Genomic DNA, 18538 nt, shown 5'->3' on the forward strand with positions numbered 1-18538 from the left:
CAAAAGGTGGGCGGAGCAATAAATTTACATTTTACCTTTCATTCTACCTGCACAAACCTACCTACCTCTATCCTCCATCCAGGCAAGTGAGAGGCATCACCAGAGTTGAAGGACACATTTTAGCCAGGCAGAGAAACACCCAAGGGAGCAGGCAGCTGTGGAGGGTGTGTATGGCATGGGGAAAGTCTTAAGAGCATTTATAGTGGTACCTCGGGTTAAGAATTTAGTTCGTTCTGGAGGTCCGTTCTTAACCTGAAACTGTTCTTAACCTGAGGTACCACTTTAGCATCTTAAAAAGCAGAGACATCACCTTGCCAACAAAGGTCCATATAGTTAAAGCTATGGTTTTCCCAGTAGTGATGTATGGAAGTGAGAGCTGGACCATAAAGAAGGCTGATCGCCAAAGAATTGATGCTTTTGAATTATGGTGCTGGAGGAGACTCTTGAAAGTCCCATGGACTGCAAGAAGATCAAACCTACCCATTCTGAAGGAAATCAGCCCTGAGTGCTCACTGGAAGGACAGATCGTGAAGCTGAGGCTCCAATACTTTGGCCACCTCATGAGAAGAGAAGACTCCCTGGAAAAGACCCTGATGTTGGGAAAGATGGAGGGCACAAGGAGAAGGGGACGGCAGAGGACAAGATGTTTGGACAGTGTTCTCAAAGCTACCAGCATGAGTTTAACCGAACTGCGGGAGGCAGTGAAAGACAGGAGTGCCTGGTGTGCTCTGGTCTATGGGGTCACAGAGAGTCAGACACGACTAAGCGACTAAACAACAACAACTTTAGCTAATGGGGCCTCCCGCTGCTGCTGCTGCGCCACCACTGCATGATTTCTGTTCTCATCCTGAAGCAAAGTTCTTAATCTGAGGTCCTATTTCTGGGTTAGCAGAGTCTGTAACCTGAAGCGTCTGTAACCCGAGGTAGCACTGTATTTGCCCACCTCAACCTGGGACAGAGGTTCCCCATAGCAGTAAATGAAGCCTGGATTTTAGGAGTACATAAATGAAAAGGCCCTCCTCCTCTCTCAGGCACACACTCGCATACAAAGCCGGCAGGGATCCCCTCTCCCTCCCCCAGCATCAATGTTGTTTCGGAAGATCCCAGCCTTGCGGAGCCCCTTGTGCTCTCCAGCTCCATGGAAACACCAGGCAAGCAGAACACAGCGTTGAGCGCGAGGGCGGCTGCTGCAGGCTGGCCGCTGCTGCGCTCTGGGAAACCCTGAAGCAGGGAGGTGCCCTCTCCTTCACCCTCGCCCGCCTCCCTCCCTTCCTCCCTGCTGCGTCCTTTATGGGTGGGTAGATGGAAGAGGAAAGAGATGCATTTAAAGCATCCAGGCTGGGCAAGGTAGGATTCCTCCCCTCCCCATGCACAGCCCTATGGCATCTGCAGGAAATGAGGCAGGAACAAGGTGAAATGTGCTTTTCTCTCTCCTGAGCCCCCGTCAAGTGCAGGCTGTGTAAGCAAGAGGGTACAAAAGGCAGTTGTGCCTGAGATTCATTTGGGGGACCCTGGAAAACCAGTTGGACAGCGTGGGCAGTACTGGGCTGATGGGCTATTTATGTACTTACTATTATCAAGGGACGCGGGTGGTGCTGTGGTCTAAACCATAGAGCCTAGGGCTTGCCGTTCAGAAGGTTGGCGGTTCGAATCCCTGTGTTGGGGTGAGCTCCCGTTGCTCGGTCCCTGCTCCTGCCAACCTAGCAGTTCGAAAGCACGAAGTGCAAGTAGATAAATAGGTACCACTCCAGAGGGAAGGTAAACGGCGTTTCCGTGCGCTGCTCTGGTTTGCCAGAAGTGGCTTAGTCATGCTGGCCACAGGACCTGGAAGCTATAGAGCGAGATGAACACTGCAACTCCAGAGTTGTCCGCGATTGGACCTAACAGCCAGGGGTACCTTTACCTTTACTATTACTATTATCACCACTACTGATGATGTAATGGAGGGAGAACCCAGCAGCAGTCCTGGTTTGTGCAGTCAGGAACACAGGGACCTGCCTTACCAGTGTCAGACCCTTGGGCCCATCTAGCTCAGTGTGGTGGCTCTGCAAGGTTTCAGACAAGAGGCCCCGTCAGCGCAACCACAAGATGCTGAAGTTTGAACCCAGCTCTTTTGCATGCAAGCAGTGAGCTGTGGCCCTAGACACAGAACACACACACACGAAATGGCTGTACATGCTAGGGCTGTACACATCCGCCTTGTAGTTCTGATGTGGGGTTTCCAATCAGGTCAATTTGCCCCGGGCCAACCTGGGGGCCACCCACAGCACCTCGGATCCTGTCCCCAAATTAGGACATAAGAAGAGCCCTGTCTTCCACTGCCTCCCGCTGCTTGGTCAGACTCATGCTGGTAGCTTCGAGAACACTGTCCAACCATCTCGTCCTGTCGTCCCCTTCTCCTTATGCCCTCTATCTTTCCCAACATCAGGGTCTTTTCCAGGGAGTCTTCTCTTCTAATGAGGTGGCCAAAGTATTGGAGCCTCGAGGGAGCACCCCAAAAGACTAATGCCTCTGATGAGTGCTGAGGAGCAATCCTTTTGGGTGGGGGCATCAGGGAGGAAGGAGAAGCGGGAATAGTCAGGTTCCTGCTACCTTCTCTCGGGAAGATGGGTTTTCCTCTCTGATGGCTGCCCCACGACAGCTCCAGATAGCTCTGGGTTGTCCAACCCAACCTGTCCATCTGTCTCAGCCCACATCAACTCACACCTGAATCCCTCTGAACCGGCCTGATTTGTCTTTTTCCAATTCGAATCCATGCCCAGTCCTCATATTTATACAGCCCCATCCATAGCATGGCACTTTACAAAGAGTGAGGCAGTTCACAATCTAGAAAAAGATGTCAGGAAGAAACACAGAGGTAGCAGATGCAGGGAAATACATGATTAATGCAAAAGCATAGATTCTGACCGAGCTGCAACATGGTAATGTTTTGCAGAGGGGAGAAAATGCCCCTCACCCCCAGAGCTATTCTGCATGGGGGGCAGGTGTCTCAGTAGGTACATTTTGCTGCCCTGGTGGCAACCACCCCCCCCTTTGCTACTTGAATAGTCCACTCATAAGACAGACCAATTTGGCAAATGATTTCTTTCGCAAATTCCTGTTAAGACCGCAAGAGGGCACTGCCTTTCCAAGCAAAATCTATCTAGAAGCTGATTTCCAGAGGGGGAGTCCAGGTGACTGCTTTCTGCTGTGCTTTCAAGCATCTTTACGATGTGGCCTTGAACTGGCTGGGATACGTCTAAGCAACAAAGTGGACCAGAGATTCCACTTCCTGTCCTCCATTTCTTCTCTCTCTCCCCACTCCAGCCACTTCCTGGCATCAAGGGCCATTATCCTTAATAGTGATTGAGATTATTTTTTTGCTAAGTACAAGGGAAATGGGATCCCAGGATGACTTAAAAATACCAGTTGCCGTGACAACGCAGCAGTGGATGATAAGGAGACCTCATTTGTGGCTTAATGGCTGGGAGAGAGTAGCTAATTAAACACCAGCCTGACAAGAAAATTAGCAGGTGAGCAAAAGCCTTGTCCAACCTGTCTCTCCGTCTTCATTGAGGTGATCATTATGGTCTGGTGGTATTATTTTATTCTTCCCCTCTGCAGTTCGACCGCTGTGTACGGCCACCGGGAAATGAAGCAATAGGGATTCTGCAGTGGCAGAAAAGGCGGTAGCACTTTAGGTTGCAAGTGGGGCAATTTTTTAAAGAAAGGAATCCTGTTGTCGTGGACTGGTGTAGTCACAGAGTGGTGGTGGGGTGGGAACCCCCAGGGGAAGAAGGTTCAGAACCCGGGAAGTGGTGGCAGGATGACAATAAATGGTCAATGGGAAGAGAGGGAAAAGACGGGGGAAAGGAGATGTTGAAAGCTAAAGGGATTACAGGGCTCAGGGGGTTGGGAGAGCCTGTAGCAGAGAGAAGTTCAGAAACAGAAGTGGGAGAGGACGAAGGCCAAGAGGCAGAGAGGAGTCCAGCTGGTGAAGAGGCAAGGTGTCTCTGCCTCCTGCTTGCTGCAACAAGCTTCCCTCTCAGGTCTCCCAGCACCAGGAGAGGAATGGATAGGGCAGAGAAGTTAGCTTCTCAGGCTGCAGGCGCAGTCTCAGATTACTTGGGGGAAACCCTGGAGAGGAGGCGACTAGGGCAGCTGTGGGGAGGTGGGGGCCTTCAGTCTCATCAACTGCTTCATGGGGGCAAGACCTGCTGGAGATGACCTGCTGTGCTCATTAGGCCTCCTGTGCAAATCCTGTTTTTTGTTAACTTCAACTTGCTTGGTGTAATTTACTGCTGGCTTACTGCTGTCACCTGTGTTTCAAAAACAAAGGAACCACACAGTACAAAGGTTCCAGTCCAGGGATGGGAAATCTTGTTCATCCCGAAGGCCAGATACCTTTAGGGGCACAGGCATTGGCGGTGGGACAGTGATGGGAGGTCAGAGGGAGAAGAGGGAGCAGTCTGCAGGGAAGAAGTGTCGGAATCTGAAGAGGTAACAAGAGTTTAGTGAGCAGGAAGAGGCTGTGGCAGAGAGCAGTCCAGAAACAGAGCCAGAAGCAGAGGGGAGACAAGAGGCAGAGTGGAGGCAGGCTGCTGAAGAAGCCAGACAAGGTCTCCCCATCCTGCTGTGACCAACTCCCCTCCATCCTTGGTCTCCCAGAACCCACAGAGGTATGAAGAGGGTGAAGCAAAGAGACACAAGTATGACTGGCTATCTTTGTAGCTACTCTACTTTTAAATGGAATTTTGTAGCTTTTTCCAGCTCTTTAGTTGAATTTAGCTAAATTTGTTGAATTATTGTGAGCCACCTTGTACTCTTGGTTACAAAGAGGCCAGATATAAACACTTTAAATAAATAGACATATAAATTAACTCCCATTTTCCAGCATACAAAGCCCTTTCTAACAATTGTTTCAAACAATTCAGTGAAACAGTGCTGAGCTCTGTGTCCAACAGCTGTGTTAGGCACCTGAGGCCACCATATTGCTGAAGCTAAGCAGGTTTGTGTCCGGGTCAATGCACGGATGGGTTCCCTCCTGAGAATGGAATGTATACCACCTTGTGGTTCCATGATGGAAGAATGGATATGTGACTAACTCCAGTGTCTTCATTTCTGGACCAGAATTCCAACAGGTTGTGTTCCTACCTACCACCTCTTAAAATAATTATAAATAGTTCAGTTACATTGTAATTTAAAGAAATTATTCTCAAACACCGCACCCTTGTTCCAGAACGTAACTGGGGCTTCAGTGTTCTGAAATGCTCATCGAGGGACACTGCTAAAATGCAAGGACAAAAGTTTTTTAAAACACAAACAAAACTCTAGACAAAGGCAGAACTCGATTAGATTAAAAAAGTGTATTGGATATCCAATACCAAATAATAAACATGACAGTATTAAAAATTTATAGAGTATACAGCAAATACTACAGGAAAAAAATGTACAGAAAGGAAGAAGTTTACAGCAGTCCTCAGAACTCTCCTACATCAGAACTGTAAAACAATATACAGAGGTCTTCCCACCCCCTTCTCCATATTCAGCTGGAGGAAGCTGCTGCAGAGCAGCTTAGCTATGACACTACAAGATACACAATGTTCCAAATTTAAAATCACAAGATATGTAAAAAACAGTGTTAAAATGTGAAAAAGTGCAATACATATTGTACACTGACTTGAATAAATGTTTCCTTTTTTGTTTTAACCTTAAAAAACCAACTTTGAACAGTTGTTTTATTATTAAAAATATCCCCCACCCCATTCCCAGATTCATGGCAATATTGACATTCATGGTGTTCGACGTAAAGTAGCAATATATTCACAAAAATCCACCAGTGGGGGAAATACTGAGTACACATGATGGAATTTCTTTGGGTATAGATATGAAAGAGAAATGTACACATCTGAGGAGCGGAATGCGTGCACTAACTGAATTCAGTGGACGCAATGAGGACCCTACATAAAGGATTTCCTGTTCTTCACAAGAACTTTGCATGTACAAAGGAAAACAGTCACATGGAACATTCCCTTTCGCAGGAATGGGAAGCCCCTTTTGATTACAGATGCCCACCCTGATTATACAGGGCTCTGGATCATACCAAATAGCCCAGATCCAGAGAAGTGCATTTCAACACCTGTGGGCCTTTTAATGTACTATTAAAAAATTCTCCTCTCCCTCACTGGAAGCTCTTTCTGATTTATGAGGCATGCGTGTGTGTGTGTGTGTGGCACCTCTCCCCTTCCTTCTGCATACCAAAGTATTAAGGAAAATAAAAACCTCCACCACACATACAGAGAACAGATAATTGGATCCAGGCCAGTGTCTGAATCCTTCTCTCTCCCCAACCCAAACCTCATCTAATTTTACTCAATGCCTATTTTGCAGGTGTGCCAGTTTGCTCTTATGATGGACTTTTTGCTGACTGCCCCAACCCCAAATAAGCATCCTATTAACCTATGAGAATAAACTGGGGAGGAATCTACACCCACGTACTAGGACTGTGAATGTCTCTGGGGCATTAGGATGTTTACTGTTGGAAGACAGAACACTGAGCTAGGTGAACATGGCACTTAATTATCCCACTGTAAATTCAGTACAGTATTTAAAAAATAAATGGCTTTTCTTATGCATATGTTATAGCTGCTAATCAGAATGAATTAATACATTTCTTCAGTGCTCACCATCAGAAACCACTAGTCAATTTTAGTCTGTCGGCATCCCTATTTTCCATAATTGCTTCCAAGAAATCTTCAAGATGAATCTGCTGATACAAAACCAGAAAGCAAATACGAGTCTGGAACTCTGTGAAGGGAAAGCAGCTTGAAGGAGTTGCTTCAGGGAAAGAAAGGGAAGGGCTGGGAAGGGTTAAGCATCCCACCTTAGCCCTACCTCTTCATCCCTTTAAGTAATTCTCTCCTGATACTGGTTCTCAGTAGAGAGCAGTGGCTGGGTGTTTTCAAACTTGAGTTAGCCAGCAATAAAAACCATTCTAGCCTTATTCACATGGCAATTTAAAGGATCCAGTGAAGTCTGCCTCAGATCAGAGCACTGCAAACTCCAAGGGTTATGGGCTATTTCCTCCAACAGCACTGCTAATACTGACCCTAAAATAACACTGCTTTACACAGAACAAATTTGCTAAAGAAAACTACCTATTATGACCTTTTGCTTCTTTTCCACCTTCCAACCCTTTTGAGTGTACACCTGAATTCCAAAAGCAGCGGGATTTTTTTTTTACAAAATCAGTCTCTTTTATTATGTTAAGTCACCACCCAATAGAGAGGATGGTGGTATGTCAAACTGGGCAGCAAATAGTATAAAGGAAATAACATCTCCTTTTAGCTTCCCTTTTTTTTTCAAGCAGCACCTGAGTCACAAACATTGTACGCCTAGGTTTTGTTTCCGTTTAGAATAAATAAGCCTGCAAAAGATGTTTTGCTAATTGTGGTTTAACACTGAAGGTATTTTTGAAGACCTATGGGACGGTGTACAACTACAGGGAAAAGTGCCCCCCCAATCTACTACTAACCTCTGTACATTAAAAGATCTGGAATAAAACTCAAGATGCAATGTAAATGTTAAAGAGGTTATCTTTCAAATAAAACATTAAAACAGAAATTTCTGCTGCCAAGACACACTGTGGTATCTGATGCTAAACAACCCTACATTTCTCAATAAAGCTTCCAGCCCCCATCCATTTAATAGCCAGACTCACTTAATGAGTAGCTCACAAAGCAAATGATAGGTGGTGGTTGTTGTTTTTAAAAAATCTGTTTCACGACTTAGAGCCTGTCCGCACAATAGGTTTTCTTGTTCACATGAGTAATGCCAAGTGTGTCCTGGCATGTGCTTACACAGGCAGAGGTAATGTGCAAACTGATAATCACAGACACAGTCAGGGGCCATTCCTGTGATAACTGTAGCACTTTCCCCAATCACTGTGATGAGGGAATTGTTGCAATTACTATTCAGAATCACTCGCTTTGCACATTACATTTGCTCATCTGGGCATTCTCCAAGGGATGTTGGGGCTACTCATATGGATCAAGCTGTATTGTACAGTTAAACCTCTTTCCACTCAGTGGCTTCCTTCCCAGTGCCTACCTCCACCCCATATTGAAAAGGCAAACATAAAACAAACAAAAAGTTTCTCAGTGTTAGATTTCAATCCAAACAGGCAGCTAATCTCACAGTGATGAGAGAGAATCTAGTCAGGCTTTTAATAATTATAATATAAAAATAAAAAAGCTTACAAATAGTGATGCAGCATCCCCCAAGGTCATGGATTAACTGCTGGAAGGTGATATAATTATACACACACTAAAAATAAAAAATAAAACATAAAACAAACCGAACATTCCACACTGGCAATGAATTCCCGTACACAATAGAACAAGCAATCAAACATCTGTCTAGGCTGTGGGAAACAACACAAATTTCTTTTTCTTCAGGTTACACTTTTTTTTTAATAAAAAAGATACAATAAAATAAAAACACACAAATAAAATTGTACATAAATGTGAATGTCCAACACTGAAAATGCAGGGAAGGTCACAGCACTGAGACAAAACCTGACTCAAATTAATGCTAAGTCCACTTCTTTGTCTGTATACTGGATTTCATCACATCGGCGCGTCTCCCTCAGCCATTTCTTGCAACATCTTAGCAGGAAGTGGAATCCAACTTTCCAACAGGTTCATTTCAGGTAATGAATAGAAAAGTCACTTGGTTAACCAGCATTGGCACTGATACTGCAGCTGGTTGAATATCCCTCTTGTGCTGTCCCCTAGTCTTTGTACATTTCCTTGTGCTCCAAGATTAAGTCCCAAGACCTGTGAAACAGGATTTGGAGTCCTTTCTTGGGGAAGGTGGTCATGCTGTTGTGATGGCATTAAGGTCCTTCATTAGTCCTTCCAGGTGGGCCATCTCTTTGGTCAGCTCATCTGGTTCATAATTCTGCAGGAGATTTAACAGGGTTACTCGGCAAGATGAGCTGCATTGTTTTGGGTGGGGGAAGAATATGGTGAGGATATGGAACATGACAGCAAAGTCACATCTATTAGATGGATTGCGTTACTACAGAAATGGAAATGTCCCCATCCTATTTTTCATGCAAGGAGAAAGATGTGGGGAGATGCAGCACCAGAATTCAACATGCAGACAACCCCCAGACAAACAGTGAATTAATGAGAGAGAATGTGATTAGGGAGGCAGGTAGGGACACAGGGAAAGAGGAAAAAGAAAAAGAAATCATCAACTTTTTGCACCCAAGGCACTATCTATGAAGAAGTACTCTAGGCATGTTCCAGCTGCCACCCAAATCTTGCTGAAAAATCTTGATGAGTTGGAGTTTCTCAGAGTGCATATTAAAGTGATAGACAACTTGCTAAACTCCAAGGGAATACACAAAAAGCTGAACTTGGAAGATATTGTATCCTTATTCTTCCACAGACTTTAAAATACTGGACCCATCTATGTAAAAATGTTGAGTCTGTCCTTGAGAAAATATTTATGCAAGAAAACAGAAGTAATGAAAAATGATCAATGAGCTTGCCTGTATGTTCCAAGTCTTTTACAACAAGAAACTTATCCTGGCTTTTCAAAATGAAAGATAGTTTCTTTAAGCTGAGCAATGAAGGGTTATCTCTAACAAGAGCCAATTGTCTAAGGGTAGACAAATATGATTCCTTGCTGATGTTGTTGGACTCCAATTCCCATTAGCCCCAGCCAGTATGGTCAATGGAGAGGGATGATGGGATCTGGAGTCTAATAAGGACATCATGTTGGCTAACCCTGGGCTACCCTGGGTTCCTAGACATTATGAGATTTATTTTTTTACTCCATCTATGCTTTAAATCAGGAGAAGCAAACACTTTGCCCTCCAGAAGTTGTTGGACTATATATCCCATCCCTGACCATTAGCTAGGCTAGGTGGGGCAGATGGGAACTGGACTACAACAACACTTGGAAGGTATCACATTAGCTTTTCCTTTCTTAGATGAACTCAAATTTCCAAATCTGATATGGAATCTTTGGAATGAGACCCACTCATCACTAACAATCAAGTTGCCTTAAAAAGAGGAAGAAAAGCCAATAGTGTACATCAGTCCACCGCAAAGCATAACATTTTAGAAAGGGCTGGTGCTCAGTTGGATGGCTTCCAGCTGCACTATTTCAAGTTGTAAAGAAATTATATGAAGAACGGGAGAATGTTCATATGGAAATACAAAGCTGCCTTATAAAAAGATAAAAACCACTGGTCTATCTATTCAAGCTTTGCTCTCTCTGACTGGCAGGGGCCTGCTAACTTTTCAGTCAGAGAGCTCTTTCCCAGCTCTGCTACTTCAGATCTTTTTAACTGAACCTGGGACCTTACACATTCAAAGTCCATGCATTATCATGGAGCTACAGCCCTACCACAATCATCACTCTTGAAGAGGAAGGGGTTTTCAGAGCAGAAATGCAGAGTTACTGATGGGCAGAGGCCTGGCGAACAGTAGCAATGTGAGCAGCTTACACATGTATTATTAGGTAACACACTATCATCAGGTTAGTATCGTCTTTTACGAAGTTTAGTGATCTTTACAGAAGGCCTCACTCAAATGGCAAAGCAAAGCAAAAAAAGTTGGTGGGAGCTATTCCACGAAGGAGACTTCTGAAAAACTATTGTACCATAAGTGCCTTATACCATCTTTTAGTTCTCAAAAATATGTTTAATTTGAATTCTATTTTTACTCTCATTCACTACCAAGGTTTTGTATGTGATGGACGTTAGGCTACCTTCTAAGCAGGCTACTTACACTTTCTGAGTCTTCGAGCATCCTTGTTGTTTCCTGGACTTCAGGGGCACTTGGTACCACGACTGGCATAGGAGGTCGAGTTCTCCCTAGGGTGCCAATTGATGCAGTCTTCACTGAATGAACTGGATGGCTAGAGGCTTAACACAAATATGACCAGGATTAGCCTTCTGCAATCAGGGTTGGAGTGAGAGATGAGTAAGACACTTGTGAAGATCCATACTTTATATTGCTGACGTGTCCCTAAATTGTCTCCCAGTCTTCTGATGAGATACCATTGACCTTCTCCATTATGCAATACTGCTACCCTGGATTTTAAAGGGCATTACTTGACAGAAATTAGCTACTAAGCATGCTATATCAGGCCCATGTCAAGAGTAATTCAGAAAGGCCTCACTCAAAGCTACTTAGAAAGTAAGGGGTAGTTTCACTTAGGCAAAAACTTGTTCCCATAACTTATCTCCAACTGGGATGAATCTTTGGGAGAATGAGCAAGGTGCTGAAAACATTTGAATGGGAATATACATTTTTCCTAGATGGGAGAAATGTTTTAGATTCTTGTGAAACAATGTAGAGTTGGATGCTCCTGGGTGAGAACCTGATGTCACGGATTTTGCACACACAAACAGGTAGGAGGCAAGAGGGAAGTTGGTGTTGTATGCCTGGTTTGTATGATTTTTCCCCTTATAATATGGGGTTAATAAATATTTTGACTGCTGGCTGATAGGCTGTGGTAGGAGAGAGAAGTGATTAGTGCCTCAGGGTGAGAGCCTTTTGAGTGTGAGAGACAGGAGGGGAGCGTGTAAACATAAAACATAGGTCTGGCTTGAATGATAGCTGTTTTGATTCTTGCCTCAGGTTAACTGGTGTTCCAAACATATATTCTGTTTGATTGGTATTCTATGTCTCCCCCCCCCCCGATTTTTTGTTGTTTTGATTCATTTGTTGTATATTTATTTTGCATTTCGAAGTGTTGCTTTTTATTTGTTAGTGCTTTGTTACTGCTGTGAACCGCTTTGAGCTCAGGCTTGTGGTTGGCAAAACAGCATACAAATCTTAAATCAAATCCAAATCAATTACTGAAGATATCAAGGAAGCAGCTTAGCTCTGCTGCCCATCACTTGTCAGTTTGTCAGCTCCTTTAAACTGTGCATTACAGTCACGACTCGGCTTTCGACAGCAGTAATTCCTTCGCACTCACCTTGCTGGGATAATAAAGGTGTGCTTGGCAAGGCAGGGTCATAGGTTGCCCCAGTGGGTGGAACTGCTGGCACTGCAAAGCTCTTCAGAGGATGAGAAGGACGAACATGGGCAGTAGGGAGGCTTTGGCTCGTCTCCTCCTCCTGCGTACTGGGCAGATAAGATCCTGTGGCACTTTCTGGCTCCTGGTGGTCAGCACAACATGTCTGAGATGAGGAAGCTGGCATGGTATCTGTGCTAGGTGTATTCCGAACAGATTCTGGGTTTGAAAAGAATATGAACATTCTCTTTTACTTTAACAAAACACTCCTGCTAGCACTAAACCAGCGTCTCTGAACATCCTTTCACCAGAGATGTTTGGTGGAGTTAGGTCACCTCACCAGTGAGATATATTCTCTAAACAATTGAGACAATGAACAAGTCATCCAGAGGTACACCTAGCCATTAAGCTGGTATTTAGGTAATTCCACAGTCTGCTAGTAGGTTCTTCTGCTTTTCAAAGCTATCTTCTTCTGAAAAAGAGCAGCCATTTCCCCCCCAGAATGGTCTTACTGCCACACAAATAACCAGTGAATTAAAACACAAACTGATTTACTTGGTTATCTAAAATTCCCTTAAATTTGCTTTGTACTCATCTGTCTTTGAGCTAGAGCACAATTTTCTTAACTGGATGGTTCATAAGTAGTTGCATCTTATCTACATTTGTTACAAGATACTTCAATTCTGCCAATTTTCCTATTGCTTGTATAATTAATGAATATAATGGGTGCTCCAATGTAAGTTTTACTTTAGCCCACTATTGCAAAAGAAGAATAAAAAGCCATTAGTACTCTAATTAAACAAGGGGATTGCTCTTGCCACAAAGCTACTATGTTTTATCTGTTCACAGGCTTTATGAAGAGGCAGTGAATCATGCAAATCTAAATTATCAGCTAAAGAAACTAGATCAGCATCATGAAAAAATGGATCAAATAAATTATGTAAATTTAGAATATGCAAGCCACTAGAAAAATCTAATCTTGCTGAAGATCTGCAAATACCATATAAGAGTGGTAATCTTGGGAATCCCACTTTTTTTTTTTGCTGTATTACAGCCTTGCACACATGCTCATCCATGCTTTACCCTTGCACACAAGGCTTTTATTGCAACAGCATTCATTTGACTTAAATGCTGTGTATAATAATTTTAGCAAGATAAAGGTCTCAGAAACAGGGTGGGTGTCTTATATGAGCTTGCCATAATATGCTTGAAAACTTAGCCACTGGCAAAAGAAGCATTCTGGTAATAGTAATAGTAGAACTATATTTACAATTCAGAACAATAAGCAACCTACAGACAGGAGTCCCAGAATTTATTTTACTTTAAGAATTCTAACAGTCTGTCACTCTAACTGCATGTTCTCAGGTTATTTCCCAAAGCGCGAATAACAGCAGCGCTGCATACACATAATAAGGTGCCTCAAGCTTTTAGGAGCTGGCTGAACCCCTCGAGAAGCAGCTATCAAAATTAAATATACATACTTCAGGAATGCAAACTAAGCCTACTTCTGTACTATCCTGCTGTTTAAACACAACTTACCAGTACCATAATAATGTTCAAACTGTGCTTGATTAAATGCCATCCACAGATTATACAGGGAGGGCAGGCGGGCCTTTGGAATAAAACAACTTTAAAAGTAGTATTATTTTTCCTTTTGTAATCCAGATGCAAAGTTAGGATGGGATGATTCCAAATATGATAGGGGCATTGTTCATTCTTAAATTTATTCCTGGGCATAAGAGCAGCAGCCAATTTCCTTCTTACTTGCAAGGTCTCTTAACCAACGTCGAACCAACAACCCTAGCCCCAGAGCTCAAAATGCTAACGCTGTTATACAATTAAACATTTGGTCATGACTGAAAAGTAATGGTGTCGTCATTTTTAAACAAAGAAATCAAACACATGGAGGTCCCACTATCCACACACTTGTTATGCAAAAATTCACTTATCTGAACACGAGGACCTGTGAGAATGATTTCCCCTAATGTTGCAATTTACAGTATTTCAAAAGAAAGCCCAATGTTCTCCTTCTGTGTATCTACACTGCCATGATCCTGCCCCCCATTACCCTCCCCAGATCTTCTTCCATCTCCCATTTACACTACTGATCTACTGCCTGTTCTTGGCAGCAGAGGCAGCCCTGTCCCATTTGCCCCTGGTTTTTGAACCAGTCCCCCCTCCCTTTGCCTGGATCTGGCCAGTGAGTCAGCCAACCAGCAGTGACACTGCATGAGCCTGCGACAATAGCAGAATGAAGGCATGAAAGGGCCAAGCTTAGTGACATGCCAGAGTCTCCTCTGCTAGTACAGCTGCGGCCTTCTTCCTCCTCCTCCTCCTCCCTCCTCTTCTTTCCTCCTCTGGCACCGAGGAGGTGGGCCAAGGCTGAGAGCAAAGCTGAGATGGAGGTTGAGCCACTGCCCCTTAGCAAAGAAGCAGTGGAGAGCATGTCAGAGCCCAGCTCACAGAGTCAGCCAGGCCAATGAGGATGAAAAGGATGAAGAAGGGCTTGGCTTCCTCCTTGGCAGCCTTGCTGCTGCAGGAGCTGAGCAGATAGGTCTCATCACTGCAGCAGCCACTAGAGGAGTAGGAACCGGTGCTGCTGCTGGCTTTGGGCACCAGAGGAGGGAAGAGGAGGAGGTGGAAGGCACTGGCGGCTGCACCAACACAGAAGGCTTTGCCATGTTGCTCAGCTTGGCCTCTCTTACAAGTTCACATAGAAGTGCTTCTGACTCACTGGCCACATCCAGGCAAGGGGAGGAGGAAGGCAGACTGGTTCCAAAATAGCAGCAAAGGGGCAGGGCTATCACTGCCAAAACAGGTCAGCAGCGCAGATCAGAGGTGGAGGAAGATCTGTGGGAGAGTTACGGGGCGGGGGTCATGCTATAGATACACAGCAGGAAAATGTGATGCTCCTCCAGTCCTCTCATTTTATCAGACTGTTGGGAAAGCAATGAGATGTTCCACACAGAAAACACTGGAAACAGTTGGCTCGTTATGCGAACACTTGCCCAACCAACCATTTCTCAGGAACATGTAATGTTCAGAAAGCGAGACTTGCATGTGCATTTCAAGCACTTTTGCAGAACGGAAAAGGGAAAAAAAGATCACAAGACAGCTCAGTCCTATACATATGCACTTAGAAATAAGTCTTTTTTGACCTAGCAGAACTTATTTCCTAGTAAATGGACTTAGGATTGCATCCTAAACAAATCTTTGGACATCTCTAGCATAATTATATAAACACCCATCCCTCCCCCTCACACAATCACAAAAATTGGATTTGAGTATGTCCCAGAAGTTCTTGTCTTTGCATCTTTTACTAATGGCTGCCCCAGGACATTCTTCTCACCTGTGGAATTAGCCCTGTCTGAATGGGACACGGATGTGCCAACTGGCCATGGGTTTGCCTGGTGATGGAGATAGCTGCAGGTTGGAGAAGCGAGGCTGCCGGAGTGGAAATGATGGTGGGGGTTATCAAGGGAATGGATGGGATGAGCACTAATCACAGCTGCGAATGAATATAAGACAGAAAAAATGCTTAACACACACCAACCAGCATGCATGCAGAAGTGCATCCCCACCCATTTCACAAAAAAGCACATTAAAAACCAGCACACTATCCTCAAGGTTCTGGAACAACAAAGTCCATTTTGCCATGACAGGCCATCTCTACACCCATTTGAAGGAATTAAGGAATTCCCCCATTTTTCCAATATTTATTTATTGCAGTTGAATCACTTCATAGCCAGGGTTCTCTGGGTGATTATATTTTAGAAAATCATATCCATGTTTTCTGTTGCATTAAACATGTGGGATTTGAATATGAATTCAAGTTATATAAACTGTTACAGAACAGAATTGAACTTCCTGAGCAAACAGGAATTCTGGTTGATTTGAGGAGAGACTCTGTGCATCTGATCTTAATAAGAAACTGAGAATATTGCAAAACACTGAAGCTCACATTTTGGAATTTTGTACTGAGGTAGATTAATAGGAAGTCTGCAAGGGTAGTAAAAAGGATGAACAACTGAATGGAAAACATCCCAGGAAATAAAACTATAAGCAAACCATCCTGGGGGAGGGGGGCGTAGAACAGAGTTAACAGTTAATGAAAAAGGCCTGGTGCCTATGTAATTATGAACCCTGCTTAAATTCTGGCCATGGTTTGCTGCTTTAATTCTTTTTAGCTTCCTAAACGTACAGTAAAACCATGGTTTATGCTTTGTGAATCAAACCTGTCACCATGACAAGTGTATAAGGAGGCACCAGCAAGAGAGGTTTGTCATCTGGCAAACAAAGAAATGGACTTTACCAAGGTCTTTTCAACACACATGCAATCGTTTGCAAACCCATTTCAAATCATGGTTTCACAGCTTAGTTTGCAGCCAACCTTTAACCATGATTTAGGTACCATTCCTACTAATGCTCAACTCATTCCTTAAGTGCTGATCCTTATGCAGCCAAAACAGACATGCACAAGACGGAAATATCAACAGGCTTGGGGAAAAAACCCAAGGTTTGCACAAAAATCATCTCAGGGGCATGTGTATAGTGGAACTGGCTGGAAGTGGCAGGTGAAAAAGGTTACAGTTTGCTGTTTGCCTGAAGTGAGATAAATCACAAGCCTGGGTTTGAACATAACACTAAGCGAACCATGGCTTAGCTCAAAACAGCACTGCAACAGCAGGCCTGGAGAGAAAAAGCAAAGTGACCACAATCCTTTTCCCAGGAACATACACACTTGCTCCTTTGTTCTAATTATGGTTTGACCTAGCATTGTGTGCAAAATGCCTCTGCCTCCATCCCTCTCCTATTTCCTCCTCCAATAGAAACAGGAGAAACCCTCCCCCCAAAAAGATGTTAAAAGGATAGAGGAGACAAAAAAGATATAAAAAGGACAGCGAAAACCATTTAATTGTCTAGAAATGTCACTCCTGGTACATACTGAGATGCTACTTACTTCCAGGAATGGAAGCAAGACGTATCTATAGAGAGTTAATGGAGAAATCCAAGATTTAATGTAACTGGGAATTGGTGCTAGCTTGTCTGCCCCAACCACAAGGGAGGGATACCCTCAAAAGCTAGCAGCAAGGAAAATAATTCCTACTCGAAATCTATTCTTGTTCAGTGTGAAACTTAAAGAAAAACTTACTATTGCAAATTACAAAGCATTGTAACACATTGCATTGTCCCCATACTCTAGTAGATTGAGGGGACTGAATTTATGACAATCCTGTAATGTAATTCACACTGAATATTCTGGGTGGTTTACAGCAACCCCACAATGTTGTTCGGAGGTATTAGACCCCTACTGCATGTTGTGTTTAAGCTGAGAGATGACAACTCCTCTGCAGTGTTACCCAGTGTTTTTATCTGAACTTTGCAGACTGGACTGGGTGGGTAGCATACAACAAACCCACAGTGTGGATCACTGTTACACCTAAAGAGAATGTTGAGGGTCTGTGCTGAAAAACACTTTATGGCATCCCTGCAATGTCTATTAATAGTGTAAGTCAGAAATTGGGCTGAAGCTGATTTGGATTCACAGTAAAAAAAAAGGCCTATTACATCTCAGGTAGCCCAGGCCAAACCGAGCACGCATTTGCATGTTGAAGACTTAAGTACCACTGACTTGCATTCAGAATGAAATACACTTCAAATTTGTTCAAAATCTATATATTAAAAAAATGCCAGACTCAGGTATTGCATGGACACCAGGAATACACTGCAATGTTTTTCTGAGGGGCTCTGCTTAATGCTTAACTATGGCAAAGTTATGTTTTCATATTATCTAAGCAGAAGAGTTACACAGTACAAAAACAGTAAACAGAAATGCAAATAAAAACCAAATCCAACAGCAACAGACCACCATGGTAAAGGAAAACTGAAAACAGGAAAACTTAATTTTACACTGGATGCTCTACATACAAATGTTTCTACATAGTGGTGGTGAATAACACATTAACCTTTTCACAGCTGCCAAGACTTCTGAAATAGATTTTTGGGTCAAAGTGACTAAGTGTGGGCACATTATTTCACAGTAGTTCATTTGTTCCAAATGTTGTTTCCTAAAGGGCTGTTGATGTCTCCAACCTTTCCTTTTTTTTTTTTTTTAGTAATCCGACAACACTACCCTGAGGGACCGGACCACCATCTTTCCCCTTTGCTTTCTTCTTCCTGTCTTGTGATCTTTATTGTCTATATGCCTCTGTTCACCTTACCCAGCACATGGCTTATCTATACTTACCTTTTGCCCCACTCTTTCTAGGCAATGGTCTGCGCTTTAAAGCTTGATGTTGTAGCGCCCCCCCTTTTTTTGCTTCAAGACTTTCCCCATGAAAACCCACTTTGTAAAACCCACTTTGTAAAACAAACGGCTATTCGGGTTTATTGTGGATTTAGTTTGCTCTGATTCAGCTTTAAAGAGCAGGTTTTTGCAGAGAAAGCCTTGCCATGGCAGTGGCAGCAGAAGTGGCGGCAGCCTGCAAGGCCCTGTCATGCTGGCTGCAGTAGTGGT

The 18538-nt window shown here is 43.6% G+C and overlaps 1 protein-coding gene across 8 annotated transcripts in view; it reads right to left on the bottom strand.

The window, feature by feature from the left end:
• Positions 1-5326: 5326 nt before the first annotated feature.
• NEO1 (neogenin 1) overlaps positions 5327-18538 on the bottom strand; it is a 105182-nt gene continuing 91970 nt past the window's right edge. For 5 of the 8 annotated variants that reach the window (XM_081887589.1, XM_081887585.1, XM_081887590.1 and 2 more), the window contains 4 exons: positions 15371-15529; positions 11983-12240; positions 10785-10921; positions 5327-8940 (listed from right to left, as the gene is read on the bottom strand). In XM_081887589.1, coding sequence (XP_081743715.1) covers positions 8857-8940; positions 10785-10921; positions 11983-12240; positions 15371-15529 — 638 coding nt within the window. In that variant the 3' untranslated portion in view covers positions 5327-8856. Of the gene's footprint in view, positions 9086-10784; positions 10922-11982; positions 12241-15370; positions 15530-18538 lie in introns of all 8 variants that reach the window. The other 3 variants (XM_081887592.1, XM_081887591.1, XM_081887587.1) reach the window with 2 other exon arrangements.

The sequence above is a fragment of the Podarcis melisellensis genome (assembly GCF_964234715.1).
Source record: "Podarcis melisellensis genome assembly, chromosome: 14".
NCBI classification, from domain to species: Eukaryota; Metazoa; Chordata; class Lepidosauria; order Squamata; family Lacertidae; genus Podarcis; species Podarcis melisellensis.